This window comes from Capricornis sumatraensis, chromosome 11 (genome assembly GCF_032405125.1).
Source record: "Capricornis sumatraensis isolate serow.1 chromosome 11, serow.2, whole genome shotgun sequence".
Taxonomy (NCBI): Eukaryota; Metazoa; Chordata; class Mammalia; order Artiodactyla; family Bovidae; genus Capricornis; species Capricornis sumatraensis.
In genome coordinates, this window is record NC_091079.1 from 67,822,119 (window position 1) to 67,839,814 (window position 17,696).

The following is a 17,696-nucleotide window of genomic DNA, read 5'->3' on the forward strand; positions in this document are numbered from 1 at the left end:
ACAGTCCATGAGGTCTCAAAGAGTCTGACATGACTTAGTGACTAAACAACAACAGTGTGTTAACAAGACCACTATAATAACATTATCCTAGTTTTTATTCTTGTGAGACTAATGTCCAGAGAGTCAGGCCTTCCTCGAAGAGATAAACACTAGGTAGAACTTTCTAAGTGTGCTAATTCCTATCTATCCAATAAGGACTTTGGTGAGTGTTTATTCTGTTTGGTAGGCTAGCCTAGTGGGGAGGGCCATGTTAGTATCACTGAACTTTTAAAACACTTGTATGTCCCTTGACTTAACGTGCTACGCTATTTCCCTCTAATGGTCATTATCAGAGTGTGCTGATACAATAATAATTTCATTGTTAATAATGAGAGTGTGTTATAGCCTCTGCCAACCGTTGATAATGTATAATATATAAATATGTGAATTAATTTTTATCAGTTTTTATTAACATAGTCACTGACTTGAAGGACATGAGTTTGAGCAAACTCTGGGAGATAGTGAAGGACAGGGAAGCCTGGTGTTTATGGGGTCTGAAAGGGTCAGACACGACTTAGCAACTGAACAACAATGCATGAATGGGTCTATTAATACTTTAATTGACATTGATAATATTAATAATGGTATTTTCTGGTCTGGGGGACTTTATAGCCTCCTGAGGTGTGTATGTGCTTAGTCGCTCAGTCGTGTCTGACTCTTTATGACCCCAAGAACTGTAGCCCACCAGGCTCCTCTGTCCATGGGGATTCCCCAGGCAAGAATACTGGAGTGGGTAGCCATGCCCTCCTCCAGGGGATCTTCCCAACCCAGAGATCAAATCCAGGTCTTCCGCATCGCAGGCAGATTCTTTACCATCTGAGCCACCAGGGAAGCCCTTACTGAGGTAGCCTAAACCGTAAACAAATAATTACACTGTGTTGTGGCAAGTACTTCAAATGAAGACATGCATACATTGCCACAGATGATAGTGGAAAAGACTCAACTTTTGCCCAAGAAAATTGTGAAGACCTTTGTAGAAGTGAATCCAGGTAGAGACTTGAATAATTTGGTAACTTTAGTCATGTGCTGGGTATTAGGAGGACAATTCAAAAGTTAGGATAACACTGTAGTCCATGAGAATGTTGAGAAGATTGTATATTTGCTTGCCACAAGGATAGAACCAATCAAGTACATTAAGTGCATTTGATGGTAATCTTTGTAAAATGTTATCAGGTAGTTTCAACAGTTTTATGTCTGTGAATGCCTTGCTTAATTATGGCTCATAAAAATGTTAGAGGATTTGTGAGAAATGCAATGGTAAACCAATTTTGGTTTTAGATTCCTTCAGACTTAACTCTTCTATGTCCTAAGCCTCTGACCTCACTCAGCAAGTTGATCTAACTTTTCTAAATCTTAGTTACTTTGGCTGTAGAATGTGAACAATAATAGTATCTTACTTAAAGAATTGTTGAAAATGAAAATCAAAGGAGATAATACATTCCTGGCATAGTGCCCAGCTCATGGTAACAATGTAGGAAATCTTTTGTATTAACTAAAAATTTAGGTTATGATATACATTAATGTTCACAATTGTCAGCCTAAAAAGTCTAGTTCTGAATTTTGTTTTCTTTCAAAATTTGATTAGATTTTGAAGGAATTATTTGTAAAACACCTGAATCTGGAATTATATAAATATATATATATATTTTTCCTTTACTCTTGTTGTGACAGGTGTCCACAACAAGATTGACAGAGAAAAGAAATTACTAATTGGGGTGCAGGTGGTGAAAATCTTTTCCAAAGATGTATGTGTATGTGTGTGTGTGTGTTTAGATAGATTCTTAAGTTTATGTTGAACTTGAATGTGAATATTGAATAGACTAGCTGTATAAAGTATTTAATGAGTGAGCTTGTTTCTGCCCTTATTAATCCTGCAGCCCCACTCATATGCATCACATCACCATTCTTTCTCGATTGGTGAATGCTGAAGGAGGCGCTCTGGGGTCCAAGAGTAACATGAATACGTGCTGGTCCTCTCACGCTTGGCCCTCACTGTGACCTCACTCCTATGCTGGCTTTGAGTTTAAAATTAACTTCAGATTAATTCCCTGTTTCACATTTACTTTGGCATCTACCCAGCTATTTCTATTTTTAAATTTATTTTTAATCTTTTGTTTTCATCTTTGGGGGTAAGGGGAAACCAGTAACAGTAGAACAGAATCCAAGAGCCCAAGAAGCTAGAGCCTTTGATTTGCAAGGGTGATGTAGGGAGTCTGCCCTCCATATAGGTCGTTTCTCTTCTATATTACCCAGAAACACAAACCAGATACTATCAAGCTTTATAGGAAAGGATGCAGTCACGTACTTAGTACTAAGACACATGTTTCCTGACAATGGTTCAGACATTAGTTCTATCTTTTATTACGAGTAGAGATGAATCTGGAAGCAGAGACTGAGCTGGGAGTGGGGTTTGCATGTGGGTTAGATCTATTCTGTCCAGTATTTTCAAGCAATTGAGAACCACTGATGCTACTGTAGAGTCCCTCAGTACAATTCTGGGTCATTCTCTAATCTTTGTCCACATACTGTAGCTCCCTTACTCTTTGCCATATTTCTGTTCCTAATTTTAATCAGAAAAATTTTAAGTTATTAAAAAAATCCTTTATGCAGTTATATCTGTGTAAACTGTTAAGCTCAGAGATACACTGGGCTTATATCCATACATGCTTATGCATATATGATTTGGATGTCAGAGATTGTAATGTGCATTGATGTTTATCTCATGTATTTTTTTCCCTTGGCCTTCCAGCATGACTGTGATCTCTACCATTACACATTCTGTTGAAATACTGAATCTAAATCTTTAATGATAATAGAACATGATCTTCTTTTAATGTTTATAAACAGGCTGGAAAAAAATACAAAACCCTTCAAAATGGTCTACTTCATATCAAAACATCTCAGTTTTCTTGCCAATTAATGAAGGGATACTTATTTTGTTTTAAAACATCACATATTATTTTATGTAATATTTTAGAAATTTTACATATGTGTAGGACAGGAAGACGATTACTGTACAGAGCAGCATCCGGCACCGGGCCCGGCAGAACATTAGTGTTGTTGGTAAATGGCAGTAGGTGACTTAAAGCCAAATGCGATTGGGAAATTCCAGTCCAAATAGAACAGACTTCCCCGCTGTATAACTCCCAGGATTTTTCAGAGCTGTAGTAGCTAATGTACACTGTACATCTGTGAAGAGGCAAGTATAAAGTATACAGTTTCCATTAAACTTACTTTGAACAAAGAACTTCCTTACATTTCTTTTTAAAAAACTAGTATCATTGAAAGAACATAGAGAAAATTCTTGAATTTCTTCTTGTCAGCTGTACTTAAGAAGTTATCATAGTAAAATTCCAGATAGAGCCTAGCTAAATTTGGGGTAAGCATAGGAAGACTGTCCTGAAATAATTGTTTATTTAAAAAAAAAAAAAGCCTTACAAATTATGAAGGAATTCTGTGTGTACTTTTCTTTCCCTACATACATAGAGCTTTTGTCATCCTAGGAGTCAGAAAAAAGTGATTTAACGTATTCTACTATAATAAGTTGCTTTCCAGTTTTAAAATATTTTCTGTTTAAAACAGGACCAGTTTTCTTTGGAAAATTTCAATGTACTTAAAAAGAAAAAAAAGATGAATGATTGCATCCTGTGTCTGTAAAGTTTTTTTGTTTTCATTAGAAGAGAAAATGATGCTGAGTTGCTTACTTAAGCATTTAGCAATAACTAGGGTATAATGGGCTTCCCCAGTAGTACTCAGCTGGTAAAGAATCTGCCTTTGATGCAGGAGATCCCAGTTCGATTCCTGGTTCAGGAAGAAGAGGACAGTCTGGGAAGAGATATCATGGAGAAGGGATAGGATACCCACTCCTGTATTCTTGGGCTTCCCTGGTGGCTCAGACAGTAAAGAATCCACCTGCAGTGTGGGTAGACTTGGGTTCAGTACCTGGGTTGGGAAGATCCCCTGGAGGAGGGCATGGCAACCCACTCCAGCATTTTTGCCTGGAGAATTCCCCATGGACAGAGGAGCCTGGTGGGGTACAGCTCATGGAGCGGCAAAGAGTTGGACCCAACTGAACGATTAAGCACAGCACACAGGGTGGTATATAAACCAGATGTCACATCATTAGTATGTTCTTTGGGCTTTTCTGGTGGTTGTAAAGAATTTGCCTACAGTGCAGGAGACTGTGTTCAATCCCTGGGTGAGGAAGATCCCCTTGGAGATTGGAATGGCTACTCACTCCAATATTCTTGTTTATAGAATTCCATGGACAGAGGGGCCTTAGTCCATGGGGTTGCAAAGTGTCAGACCCAACTGAGCAACTAACACACTGTGTTCTTCATTACACAGTGTGAAAGATATCCATCAGTACTGTTTATTAACTTAAATGAGCCTTTAAAAATATATTCTAAACAAAGATCCCTGGCCTTTTGGAACTTACATACAGAGCAGCAGACACTCTGAACTTACTTTTAATTCTCTTTATTGCCTGTATGCATTTGCTGATATCTCATGATATTTGTGCCTTACCTGGCAGATTATTTATTGAACTGTTAGTATCTAATGGTGAGAGTTTATAAGCTGCTTCCTTTGGTGCCTTAGGGATGAACAAGTAGAGGTTTTCGAGCTACTTACCAGTAACTTGTTGTTGCTATGTTAATAATAATGTTGTAAGCAAGAACCGTTAAATTTATGTTCCCATCACTGGCTATTTTTTGTATGTATATATATACATAGAAGGCAAGGGCACCCCACTCCAGCACTCTTGCCTGGAAAATCCCATGGACGGAAGAGCCTGGTGGGCTGCAGTCCATGGGGTCGCGAAGAGTCGGAAACGACTGAGCGACTTCACTTTGACTTTTCACTTTCATGCATTGGAGAAGGAAATGGCAACCCACTCCACTGTTCTTGCCTGGAGAATCCCAGGGATGGGGGAGCCTGGTGTGCTGCCGTCTATGGGGTCGCACAGAGTCGGACATGACTGAAGCGACTTAGCAGCAGCAGCAGCATATACATTTGTATATATGCATACACATTTATATATATATATACACATTATTATGAGTTATATATGACATTTGTTAAATTTCATATTATGAAAAATTATATTTAACACAGAAAGTGAAGGTTAACACAGAACTACATATAATATAAATTAATATTTTAAAATATGTGTGTATGTGTGTGTGTGGGTGTATGTGTGCGTGCTCAGCTGCTCAGTTATGTTCGACTCTGTGACCCCATGGACTGTAGCCCACCACGCAAGAAAGCTGGAGTGGGTTGCCATTTCTCCTCCAGGGGATCTTCCTTACCCAGGAATCGAACCCATGTCTCCTGCCTTGGCAAATTCTTTACCACTGAGCCACCTGGGAAGCCTGTGTGTGTGTGTGTGTGTGTGTGTGTGTGTACACAAAGGACTTCCCTTGTGGCTCATCTGGTAAAGAATCTGCCTGCAGTGCAGGTGACCTGGGTTTGATCTCTGGGTTGGGAAGATCCCCTGGAGAAGGGAAAGGCTGCTGCTGCTGCTGCTGCTAAGTCGCTTCAGTCGTGTCCGACTCTGTGCGACCCCATAGATGGCAGCCCACCAGGCTCCCCTGTCCCTGGGATTCTCCAGGCAACACTGGAGTGGGTTGCCATTTCCTTCTCCAATGCATGAAAGTGAAAAGGGAAGGTGAAGTCGCTCAGTCGTGTCTGACTCCGTATTCTGGCCTGGAGAATTCCATGGACTGTATAGTCCTTGGGGTCACAAAGAGTCAGACAGGACTGAGCGACTTTTGCTTTCTTATATATAAAACCAGTATTAGCTCTCAATATCCTTCATGGCAATTGTTTTAATCTTGTATCTGGTTTTGTACTCTTAAAAAAAATGAAGAAAATCACAATGAAGAGTAGCCCTGGCTCTCCTCAACTAAAAAGAAAACCCGTGCATAGCAGTGAAGACCCAGCACAGCCAAAAACAAATGATTTTTAAAACTTGAGCCAAAACTCTGCCTAATACGCTTGGTTAAGCAGTTATGTGACGATGGTGAGCATTCTTATTGAATTGTCATGGCATGCATCCGTTAGATTCACCATATTGTACATGCATGTTAATTTACCAAATGGATTTGCAGTGACTGATACAGATTTCTTATGGGAGGACTGAGACAGCTGTTTGCCAGTTACAGAGCTGGATTGAGGTAATTGAGACTTTCTTTTCAATTGAACAACAGATTGGAAAACAGACAAAGCAACATTGATATATTAAAAGTAAACTACCTTTAATATACAAAGATGTATTTTGGCAAATGCTAGGAAGAAAGTCAAAGGCATTCCTACAGAGCACAACACTAATTATTTTTGTTATCAGTAGAAATCCAATTTACATACAAATGAAATGTCAATTTCTCTCATAACCATCTAGATAATGAGATGCATGCATACTTTTCCATGAGCTGTTCTTATTGAACTGAAGTGCTATGTTTGGGTCTTTGCCCTTGGACCAGTTGGAACAGTCTCAGTTTAACAAAGAAGAAAGGATAAAGTTGAGCCTGGCTCAGGCAAACATGCAAAGTCGGATTGGGCTGTTTGAATCAACAGTTGTCATTGTAGATTTTTTTAAATTGTTTTTTTTTTTTTTTCTTGGAGAGGAAAACAAAAGGAAGAATGACATATGTATGGGCAATGAATAGTAATGTTTCTTAATTTGCTTAGTGAAATTGTGATCTTATTCAAATCAGAGTTTTTAATACATTTGCCTCTCACCTGTTATGAAGGGGAAAATAATGATCTTTTCTCTTTGATTTTCCATAATGTACACTTACTCTGTTTCAGTTTTCCCATTAATGAAGTAGGCGCATGCTTCATTTTTTTCAGGTTTCTCCTACAGTTTCATTTAGACTTTTAAATGTCTAAAAGTCTTTAAAGTCAAACTACCCCCCCATTTTTTTTTGTAATTGTTTAATAGGAGTAAGTACTTACTGAAATTCTTTCTCTAAGATGTATATATATACATGGATACTTATTTTGGCAAATATGACATTATTACTTATTTAGTCGACTATCTCCTTTTACCTAGACTAGTACATTTGATATGAGACATTTAACATATAGAGCACATAGCATGATGAAATAAAAGCCTAATAAAATGTATTTGGGCCAGCATCAGAACTCTTTGAAATCGGATATCTAAATAGTGTGCATTTTATCTCACTAAAGCTCTGGTTAGTTCTAGTGTCCAGATGACTATTAATGGACTTTGTGCTCTGAAGCATATGTTAATAGAAGTGATCATTATGGATTAATTTGATGTGAATTAATAAGAGATTTATTTGATGGGAGTTGTTTGAAGGTGATGACATTTAAATCTCAAAAGGATTTAAGATGTCCAAAAATACCTTTAAAGATTCAGGAATAATCAATTCAGAGAGAGCAAATTAAATAGACATGGATAGCAAAGAACAGAATTTGACATTGGGTTTATGAAGTCTGAAGCAGTTTACAAAAAAAGTGACCTACCATTGAAGTAGAAACAGAAAACTTTAAACTCGAGCAATTCTTGGGTTTGCGATTGGATAAACAATGTCCTCTTGCGTTTTATAGTTCACTTAAGCGATCTGATTTTGATCTGTATATACGGAGTAGACAGGATTCAAGTTTTTTCCCTCTAAACCAATGAGCAAACACATATGTTCTTTAAAAACTGAACTTTATATGTTGTTCATATGGAAGCTATCTAGTTTGCCAAGAGCCCAAGAGTCTCCTTCCTTTTATTTTGCTATCATTTGCTTAATTCTTTAAATTCTTTGTGGGGGACTTTTGATCAAAAGAAACAGTTTGCTTTTCTTTTTTTCTTCTTTCCTTTTTATTTTTCTCTTTAATAAAAACTACAAGAAATGTGTAGTTAATAACTCAATACTCTTGGGCTGTGGATACAAACAAGCCTGGAAGAAACATATATTAAGGAGAAGACTATCATATCTTTTCTTTTTGTGTTAAGCTTTGGTTTTAAATCCTTGAGAGTTTTATGATCTGGAAAAACAAGAAGAAGATGTCATCTGGTATTATAGATTATGATGATAAGAACTGCTACTTATAATTCAAATCATACTCAGCAGGATTAGAGATTGAGATTACATCATCTTGCTTCTCTAATTTTCAGTTTTGTTCAGGTTTTATGTATATTATACACATATACTATATATACATATATATATAAACCAAATTTCATATCATTAGTGTTTGTTCATTACATAGTTTGAAGGATATTCATCAGTACTATTTTTTAACTTAAATGAACTTTTAAAAATACATACTTGGAACTTGATGCATGAATCAGGGCACTCTAAATTGGTGCTCTGGGATAACCCAGAGAGATGGGGTGGGGAGGGAGGAGGGAGTGGAGTTCAGGATGGGGGGACACATGTGCACGCATGGCTGATTCATGTTGGCTTATGGCAAAAATCACAATTATTGTAATAAAAGTATTTAAAAAATTAAAAAAATACATACTTGGAACTTGGAGAGTGACACTCCAAAGTTACTTTTAATTCCCTTTCATTGCCTGTATGCATTTGGTGATTTCTCATAATATTTGTGCCTTACTTGATAGGTAGGTAGGTGCTCATTTTAGGTTTTTTTTGAGCAAAAGAAGTTCCATATAATTTTTTCTTTATTCTTTGAAAAACATCCTTCCTCTCTTAAACTGATGACAAATATTAAAAGTGAAGTCCTCTTGCTTTCTGTGTTCAGCAACCACATAGGTGATGCTGGATGTACAGTTGTTGAATGAATGAATGGAAGTTGGAGGAAATGGAGAAGTGAATGGTAGGTATCAGTGATATTTATGCCACCCTTAGTTGCTGATGGGTTAGTGTTTTGTAGTCTTTCAAGGAAATTGAGTAATGGGAAAACTAAAGTGCCTAAGCCATTAGCCAGCATCATCATAGAGTCTCAGAGGCAGAGTGTAGGTTAGAAATAACTTATTATAATTCCCTCGTTATACACATAAGAGGAGAGGTTCTGAGAAAGAAAGGGGCTTGCCCTTGATTACATCAGCAGATGATTTGAATCAGGTTCAGAAACTGGCTGCATGGTCTCTGTAACCCTTCTACCTTCTTAAAGAGGTTTTGATTCTTTACTGTGTTTAGGATCAAGTTGCCACAAAGAGCATAGAGGAGTTATCTCTTACCTTCAAGGAGTTTCTCTTCGAATGGAACTGAAACTTCACCCTCATCTGCATTGAATGGTTGTGTGATCTCAGCTCTCTTTTAAAATTACTGTGAGAGTTTATTCCTTTGATAGGATATTTATTTTGATTATCTACGACAGGGTTATTTTGAGCAAGTGTATTCCATAAATATATGTGTGTACATGGGCTTTCTTGGTGGCTCAGTGTTAAAGAACCTGCCTGCCACTGCTGGAGACGTAAGAGACATGGGTTTGATTCCTGGGTCAGGAAGATCCCCTGGAGGGGGGCATGGCAACCCACTCCAGTATTCTTGCTTGGAGAATCCCATGGACAGAGGAGCCTGGTGGGCTACAGTCCATAGGGTCTCAAAGAGTCGGACACGACTGAAGTGACTTAGCATGCACGCATGTATGCATGCATGTGTGTATACGTTTAGATATTCATATGGATGAAATAAAACTAAATAGTGGGCAGTTCAGAATATCTGGGTAATAATAGAAAACATATTCCTTTGGTTCTAAAGGTGCCATTTTGAGAACATAAGTCACAGTTGTTTATAGAAAGAAATTTTTTTCCTTGTATATATAAGCATTTTAATCAGTGAGATAAAGTAGTTACTAGAATTCTATTTTAAGCTCTAATGCTGATTATTTCCACTGCATAAACCTGTCCAAGTAATACTGCAACACAGAAATAGTGTGGTATCCTTTTTCTTTTTTATAGTAAACTCTCTCACTAAAAATGCAAAGAAAACTTTTAGATTTAAGTTTTAAGATAGGAGGAAATAATAGAAATTGAGATTTTTTGCAAATGGGATTTCATATCTCAGTAATAAAAATTAATACAGATAGAGCATTTTTAGGGAGCTAAATTTATTTTGAACCTGCTTAACTGTCATGGCACATAATAGTATTCATGAGTTAGTATAGGTGGAAAATGATATAAATATGGGAGTGCTCACGATCACCCTCTGCATCCCTAGCCAGTTCCCCAGTCAGTTTTTATCTCATAATTAAATAGAGGACTGAAGTTGTCACTTTTGAGCTTTGTAGTGCCATTCAGATTCTTCATCTTCTTTGTCCATTCACTTTTTATTCATATATTGCCCTGTTGTCTAAATGACTGTCTATAGTGGACCTACTTTGATTGGCATTTTGAAATTTTGTGGGAGTCAGTGTGAGGAATATTGCTGTATAATAGAATGAAAAAGTTTAAGAGTTGCCAAAACTGATGACTAAGGTACACTGATGTTGATTATACATATATATATGGTTTCGTAGGTGGCACCAAGGGTAAAAAACCCACCTGCCAGTGCAAAAGACTCAAGAGACAGAGTCGATTCTTAGGTTGGGAAGGTCCCCTGGAGGAGGGCATGGCAACCCACTCCAATATTCTTACCTAGAGAATTCCATGGACAGAGGAGCCTGTTGGGCTCTAGTCCATAGGGTTGCAAAGAGTCTAATACAGACTAAAGTGACTTGGCATTCACACACACACACACACACACACACACACACACACAGTATATCTGTTCAATTATATTATGATCCTACCCCAAAACTTTCATTCAGACAATTTAAAAATGATGATATAAGGATGGTTAAATGCTGGTTCAGTCATAGCTTTACAATCGTATTTATCAAAATGAAAATATAACACTTACAAAATAGATAAAAAGTAACAGATAACGTGTAACATTTCTGTAACTCTTGGTAAGGTGTACTTAGATCTGATACAGAGTTCCTTATGACATTGCAATAGTTCTCTTCTCAGCCTCACGGTATACATACACTGGTACTACGAATCTGGAGGAAGCTGGTAATGGATACCACTCCCTGTCTTTAGCTGTGACTGTGCAGCATTGGCAGGTGTACTTTGTATCTTTTCCAGAAGCAGATCCCCTCTATAATTATTAATTAAGATGTTTTATCCCCACCCCAGTATAGGTAAGTATTGTGATTCTTAGGTTTCAGGGGGAGTTCGAGCTTAACTAATTTTGCCAACATCACAGTCAGCTGTGAAAATGACTTCTGTAATCTTTTATATCGTGTTCCTCCTTCTCCTGCTGCTTTATTAAAACCCAGCAGAGGGAGAAAATCTTGCCCAAGCTTTGCTCCTGCTTTTATCAGGTATCTTTCAAGCAGCCTGCGGTGCTGGCATATTAATGTATTTTAGGTGTGATCCATTCAAATATGTTTACATCATTTAGGAAGGAAAATTTTGTTTTGTTTTGTTTTGCAGATGTACAGATCAGCTCTCAAAATGTCTTCTGTGTCTTCTGAGCATCTTCTAAGACAATTGCATTAGCCCTCCTGCTAGTTGACTAATAGAATTAATAATTGTAAAAAGCACTCTAAAGCCACATGCCTTATGAAGTCAATGCTGGGTATGATTTTACAAGTATGTGATCTATTTTTTCAAGTGAAAATGTTAACTGGAAAAGTTCTTGGCACACAGTACAACATCATGCAATCTGTTATTTGTCTTAGAGATAATAACTTGAGGGTGGGTCTAGTCTTATGGTATCTAACTTATGAGTTGCTAGGGGAGTTTCTTCCACTTAAAAGTATTGCAAATGTGCTTATATTTACATAATATGTCATTCTGAAAAATTATGGCGATATCATTCCAGTAAAAAATTATTTTTTCTGTAACTACTTCAAAGTGTAGTCAACTAAATTAACCACGATTTTTTTTAAAAAGCAACTAAAAAGAACATGCCCCCTCCCTCCACAGCAAAAAAAAAAAAAAAAACCAAAAAACTAAGTGACCTTTCTGATGCTTCTTTGAAGTTTTAGCAGTTTAACATTCTTTGCAACGTATATTATTAAGGGCCTTATTCAGTGACTCATACGAGTTGTAAAGGTCTGTTCTTGGGTGGAAGAAGGCGCTAAAATTTGGAAGGATGATAATTTAAGCAAATCATATGGTCTCTCAATCAAGATAAATGCTTGTTGAATAGTTTTTTAACTATAACCAATTACTTCACGATGATAATAAATTAGCAAGATCCATGTATTTTGGGGAAAATATATTAATTTTTCAATTATTAGCACATTACTATCTGTTCATCTCTAATAAATGTTTTATCTTAATTCCATTACTAGTAAGATCTCGCTGTTTTTCTCATCTCCTTGACCTTGATATGTGGGCACAAACCATTTTGGGGTTTCCTTGGTGGCTCAGTGGTAAAGTATCTGCCTGCAATGTAGGAAACATGGGTTCTATCCTTGGGTCTGGAAGATCCTCTGGAGAAGGAAATGGCAAACCACTCCAGCATTCTTGCCTGGGAAATCCCTTGCCCAGAGGAGCCTGGTGAACCACAGTCCATGGGGTTGCAAAAGAGTTGGGCATGATATAGTGATTAAACAACAACAACAAAATAAACCATTTTCTTTTCATTTTAATGGAAGGATAATCTTAATGAATTGGATTATTTCATCCTCTTTTCTTCATGAATCCTGACTTTCATGTAGATTTTTGTCTTTTCTATATAGCTGATGTATGTCATTTTGGTGCATCACTGTTGGATTTTATTTATATCATGGAAGCAATGTTAAATCCAATGGAAAAACAAACAGGAAATTCTGGAGGGAAAGGCGTGATGTCATCACATTTTTGTATGTAGGAATGGCTGATACTCTGTAAATTCGGATTTCCTTTTCTGTAGGTCAAGTTAAAGCAGTATATTTTTTACTCAAACTCTTATATTTTAGGCCCTAGCTTATTTCTCAAGCTTCCCTTTTATTCTCTTTTTTTCTTTCCTTCTTAGTTTTCCCTTTGTTGACTACCAGTGAAACTGCCTTGCAGTCTTCCATTCATTGGTACAAGTTCCCAAGCACTGTCTCTTCTGACAGAAAAATAGAAGTCTCCTAAAATGTCAACATCAACAAATGAGACATTAAAATGCAAGTGTTATAAGAGAAATTATTTAACCAGTGTTCCTTTTTTTTTTTTTTTTAAATGATGGTTACATGGCTTAGTTAACTTTAGGAGCTAGTGATAGTGACACCAAGGTAAAGACCACACTCCATCCCCTGTCCCCGTGCCAGGCTGGCTTACATGGTTCATGACTATCACCTTCCCTTGAAACTGCAGCCTTTCATCCTATAAGTAGGTGTTTTCTTCTTGGTTGTTATTGTTCTGTGTGAGAGAGTCTATGGATATTTGATGACTGATGTTTCTGGAATATAAGAAAAGCAGTGTATTCTCTTAAGTACAGTTATACTATTTGTGACATTAGTCAAGAAACCGAATGTTTACCTTCTAACCAATTCCTTATTCTATCTAGTGAAAAAAATTTTGCATAAGCAGCTTTTCCCAAGCAAAGATTTACCCGCATATCCAAAGCCAGTGTGGGTCTTCAGCACTTGAGAGAAATCATACGTGAGGGCGACTAAAATGTGCTGTTGGTTTGGATGCTCCAGTAGAGGACATTTTGGATGATCATGATGTGACTGTCTTAAATCTGCCCTTGTGGTAGTGTCAGCTAGTAAAGAAGGCTTGGTTTGTTGGTCTACCGGTGAATTTTTCTGAGAGACAGTTGGGGTGATGTGTACAGAGTCGTTTCAATTGTTTGGCTGGAGAATTAAGGAACACAGGCCATGAACATCAGTTCTCCACAAGGCTTTGTTGCTGCGTTCTTTTATTGACAGGATACAATTTGTTTCTCAGCTCCTTAGAGATAACTCCCTTAGAGTTCTGAATCATTAGACTCCCCTCAGTTTTCTTCTGTGGACCCTAAAGGCACAGTTGAGCTAGTATGTGAAGGTGTACCAGAGGCAACTGCTAACAGTTTGCCAGAATGACAATGTCACATGGTTCAACTGAAGTCAATTGTCAATTTCCATAGTGTTCCTAATGGTGGGATTGGTATTGTTTCCACTACACTGTGCCTGGAAATCTTAAGTAGGTTTCCATCATGCTGGATGGAGTACTAGCAAAGCCCAGCCTGGTCACTTTGATGTGTACCAGGTCCCCCTTCTTTCAGGCAAGCCCCCTCAAAAGAGGGCTTAACATAATTTATCGGTAGGGTAGAGATGAAACGTTTGTTATCCTCCATTCCTAAAAGTAAAGAGTCATTTTTCACCTTGTTTATAACATGCTCTTTCTGTCTTTTGACTCTGAGGATATTTTGGTTAAAACTATATTTATATCTTGGTTGCACGGTGTCTAACAGTATCGAGTTTCACTTTATAGTTGTTTATATACACATATACATATAATATAAATAAACACAAAATATATATTCTGTAAACATTAACAACTATATATACTCTATAAACATAACATGTGTACATATTACACATAGTATATAACATGGATAAATATAGACACATTTATCTATCAACTCTAACTGAAGAAAGAAACTGAGCAAAAAATGTAATTGCCAGGCAAGATTAACTTATAGGAAGGATAGAGCTAGTAATAATAGTTAATACCTTGATATTCATGAAACCATTTTAAAGTAATAAATGAGCCACCCTTTGTGACAAAAATAATTCTGAATGTAAATTGTTGGCTTCAGTTTCACTTTTATGCTATTTTTAAAACTGATTTTTTTTTCCTAGAGACAATTTTTTGTTCTGTGCCTTAAAAAGCCTTGAATAGAGTAAGGAAATTGTTCTCGATTAGATTACATGCTTGCAAATTTCAAATAACCCTGTATCTTCTTTTCCCTTGTGTTTTTACAGATATGGTCCGGAAAAAGAACCCCCCTCTGAGAAACATTGCTAGTGAAGGCGAGGGTCAGACCCTGGAGCCTGTCGGTACAGAAAGCAAGGGACCTGGAAAGAACAAAGAATTTTCTGCAGATCAGATGTCAGAAAATACGGATCAGAGTGATGCTACAGAACTGAATAATAAGGAGGAACATAGCTTGCATGTCCAGAATCCATCTTCTAGCAGCAAGAAGGACTTGAAAAGCTCAGTCCTGAGTGAGAAGGCTGGCTTTAATTATGAAAGCCCCAGTAAGGGAGGAAACCTTCCCTCCTATTCACATGATGAGGTGACAGAGAGAAATATGTTGGCTTTCTCATCTCCAGCTGCTGGGGGAGTCTGTGAGCCCTTGAAGTCTCCTCAAAGAGCAGAGGCAGATGACCCTCAAGATATGGCCTGCACCCCATCAGGGGACTCATTGGAGATGAAGGAAGATCAGAAGATGTCACCGAAGGCTACAGAGGAAACAGGGCAAGCGCAGAGTGGTCAAGCCAATTGTCAAGGCTCAAGCCCAGTTTCAGTGGCCTCAAAAAACCCACAAGTGCCTTCAGATGGGGGTGTCAGACTGAATAAATCGAAAACCGACGTACTGGTTAATGACAACCCAGACCCGGCACCTCTGTCTCCAGAGCTTCAGGACTTTAAATGCAATATCTGTGGATATGGTTACTATGGCAACGACCCCACAGATCTGATTAAGCACTTCCGAAAGTATCACTTAGGACTGCATAACCGCACCAGGCAGGATGCTGAGCTGGACAGCAAAATCTTGGCCCTTCATAACATGGTGCAGTTCAGCCATTCCAAAGACTTCCAGAAAGTCAACCGATCTGTGCTTTCTGGTGTGTTGCAGGATATCAGTTCCTCAAGGCCTGTTTTACTAAACGGGACCTATGATGTACAGGTTTGTGCTTTGTATTGTGATCTCTTTGTACAGGGAAAGTTATCAGTAATGAAATGTGAAATCTTACATGCATGTTAAAGTCAAGCTTCCAATATCGAAGGGGTAGCCTGCTTGATGAAACAGAAGAGACAGACGCATTTATTTGATCCAAATGTGTGTTCAAGAGTTATCTTTAGCCTCTCATCATGGAAGCTAATCCCAATATTTCTATTAGGCTGGGAAAAGTCTTTTTTTTTTTTTTTTTTTGGGAAAAGTCTTTTCATGGAATTAGCTAGGCTTCATATTTCTGAACATATTTCATGGTAATTTGATGTTTTCAGAGTCTTCCAAAAATGGCACTAATCTTTATGGTTTGACATGATAGTAATTCATGCTTTGTTCTAGTTTTAAATTATAAAAATTGGCTATAGTGTTTCCTTCAAGGAGAGTCTTTCCTTCAAGGAGAGTCTTTCCTGTGTCTTGGATGAGGATTTGATTTTACGCTGAACTGGACCAGAATTGGGTCACACTGGTGGGTGCAGAGATGTACTACTGAAAAGCAACATAATTGCAAATGAAACTTTGGAAATAAAATTTTACATTGATTCAGAAAGAAGTCAATGTGATTGTAAGTACTAGGGACACCAGAATGACCTTGGTGTGGACCAGTAAAGCATTCCTTATTGTATTTAAGGAAAATGGCAATTTATGAAAGCATTTAGTAGTAATTTAGATATCTACTTTTATTAAAAATGGCATGCCTTTTTGATCTGCCCTCTGTATTAGTTTATGGCATATGTGAGATGAAAAAAAAAATCCACCATTTGAAATAGAATGAAATGCAGAACGGACGCTTAAGTAATGTATTCATTTCATTTTAGCAATTTTAGTATAGTTGACACTGATGATCAGCTTGAGAAAGTGTATTAGTTTCTGTTACAGTCTGTAGATTTTTATTGTATTATTAGGCCAGGGATTTCAAAACATACTAGGTTTAATGTTAACCTTCTTCAGGAGTGATTAGATGTACCAGAGAACTAATGAAATCGCATCACACTTTATTTGACCTCCTCAATCCCTGAAAATATCAGTTATTTTTATCAACTCAGTAGTTATAACACATTTGTTCTAGACCTCTCTTTTGACCTAGTGCCAATTAAGAAAGGCAGGAGAAGAGGTTATGTATAACAGGTAGTGAATATATTTTACAATGCTCGTAAGAGGGATCAGAAGAGAAATTTCCACGTCCTTTAAAAATGTCAGAATGGCAGTCTTATCACTTTAAGGGAGAAATAAAGAAGATATAAAAAAATCCAGTTTCATCTTTGGAAAGCTCTCTTAAAAATTCCATCTTTCTTTGTGAATTTCCACAAATAGAATGATTTCTGTGGCGTAGCAAATTAAGCCAACATAGTTATTATGCATGAAAGCTACATGCTTTGAACTGCTGTCTTATTAAAGATCATTTCACTGTCTTATGTCAGATACACTTTGCTGTCAAACTATGATTGGAAAGCAAATACGTGTCTTAGATAAAAGGGTTAGAAGTGAATAATGTTAGTATGTGAAATGGTGTTTTACAATTAGTGAGGAATATGATGTTAATACCTGGATTTCCGGTCAGAGTTTCAGTTTGTTCACTCTGGGGACAACTTCTAAGGAAAGCTGATCCTGGCTGTCAGGAAGGCTCTGAAACCAAGATTACTAAGGGCCTATAGTTTGGAAGAATTTAGATTTTTAAACACACTTCCATTTCCCCCAAACAGTTATTTGTTAGGTTCCTAGTTATTTATAGTAAAGTTTATGTTTGGGTAGAATGAGCTGGACACTTTTCCTGGGCAGTGATTTTAGAAATAAAACAGATGTGGGAGCTATCTGAGTTTGAACTAA

The 17,696-nt window shown here is 37.3% G+C and overlaps 1 protein-coding gene across 2 annotated transcripts in view; it reads left to right on the plus strand.

The window, feature by feature from the left end:
* The first annotated feature begins 11,568 nt into the window (after positions 1-11,568).
* Positions 11,569-17,696, plus strand: part of TRPS1 (transcriptional repressor GATA binding 1) — a 222,206-nt gene continuing 216,078 nt past the window's right edge. The window contains exons 1-2 of one of the 2 annotated variants that reach the window (XM_068983941.1): positions 11,569-11,605; positions 14,899-15,827. In XM_068983941.1, coding sequence (XP_068840042.1) covers positions 11,569-11,605; positions 14,899-15,827 — 966 coding nt within the window. The remainder of the gene's footprint in view (positions 11,606-14,898; positions 15,828-17,696) is intronic. The other variant, XM_068983942.1, reaches the window with a different exon arrangement.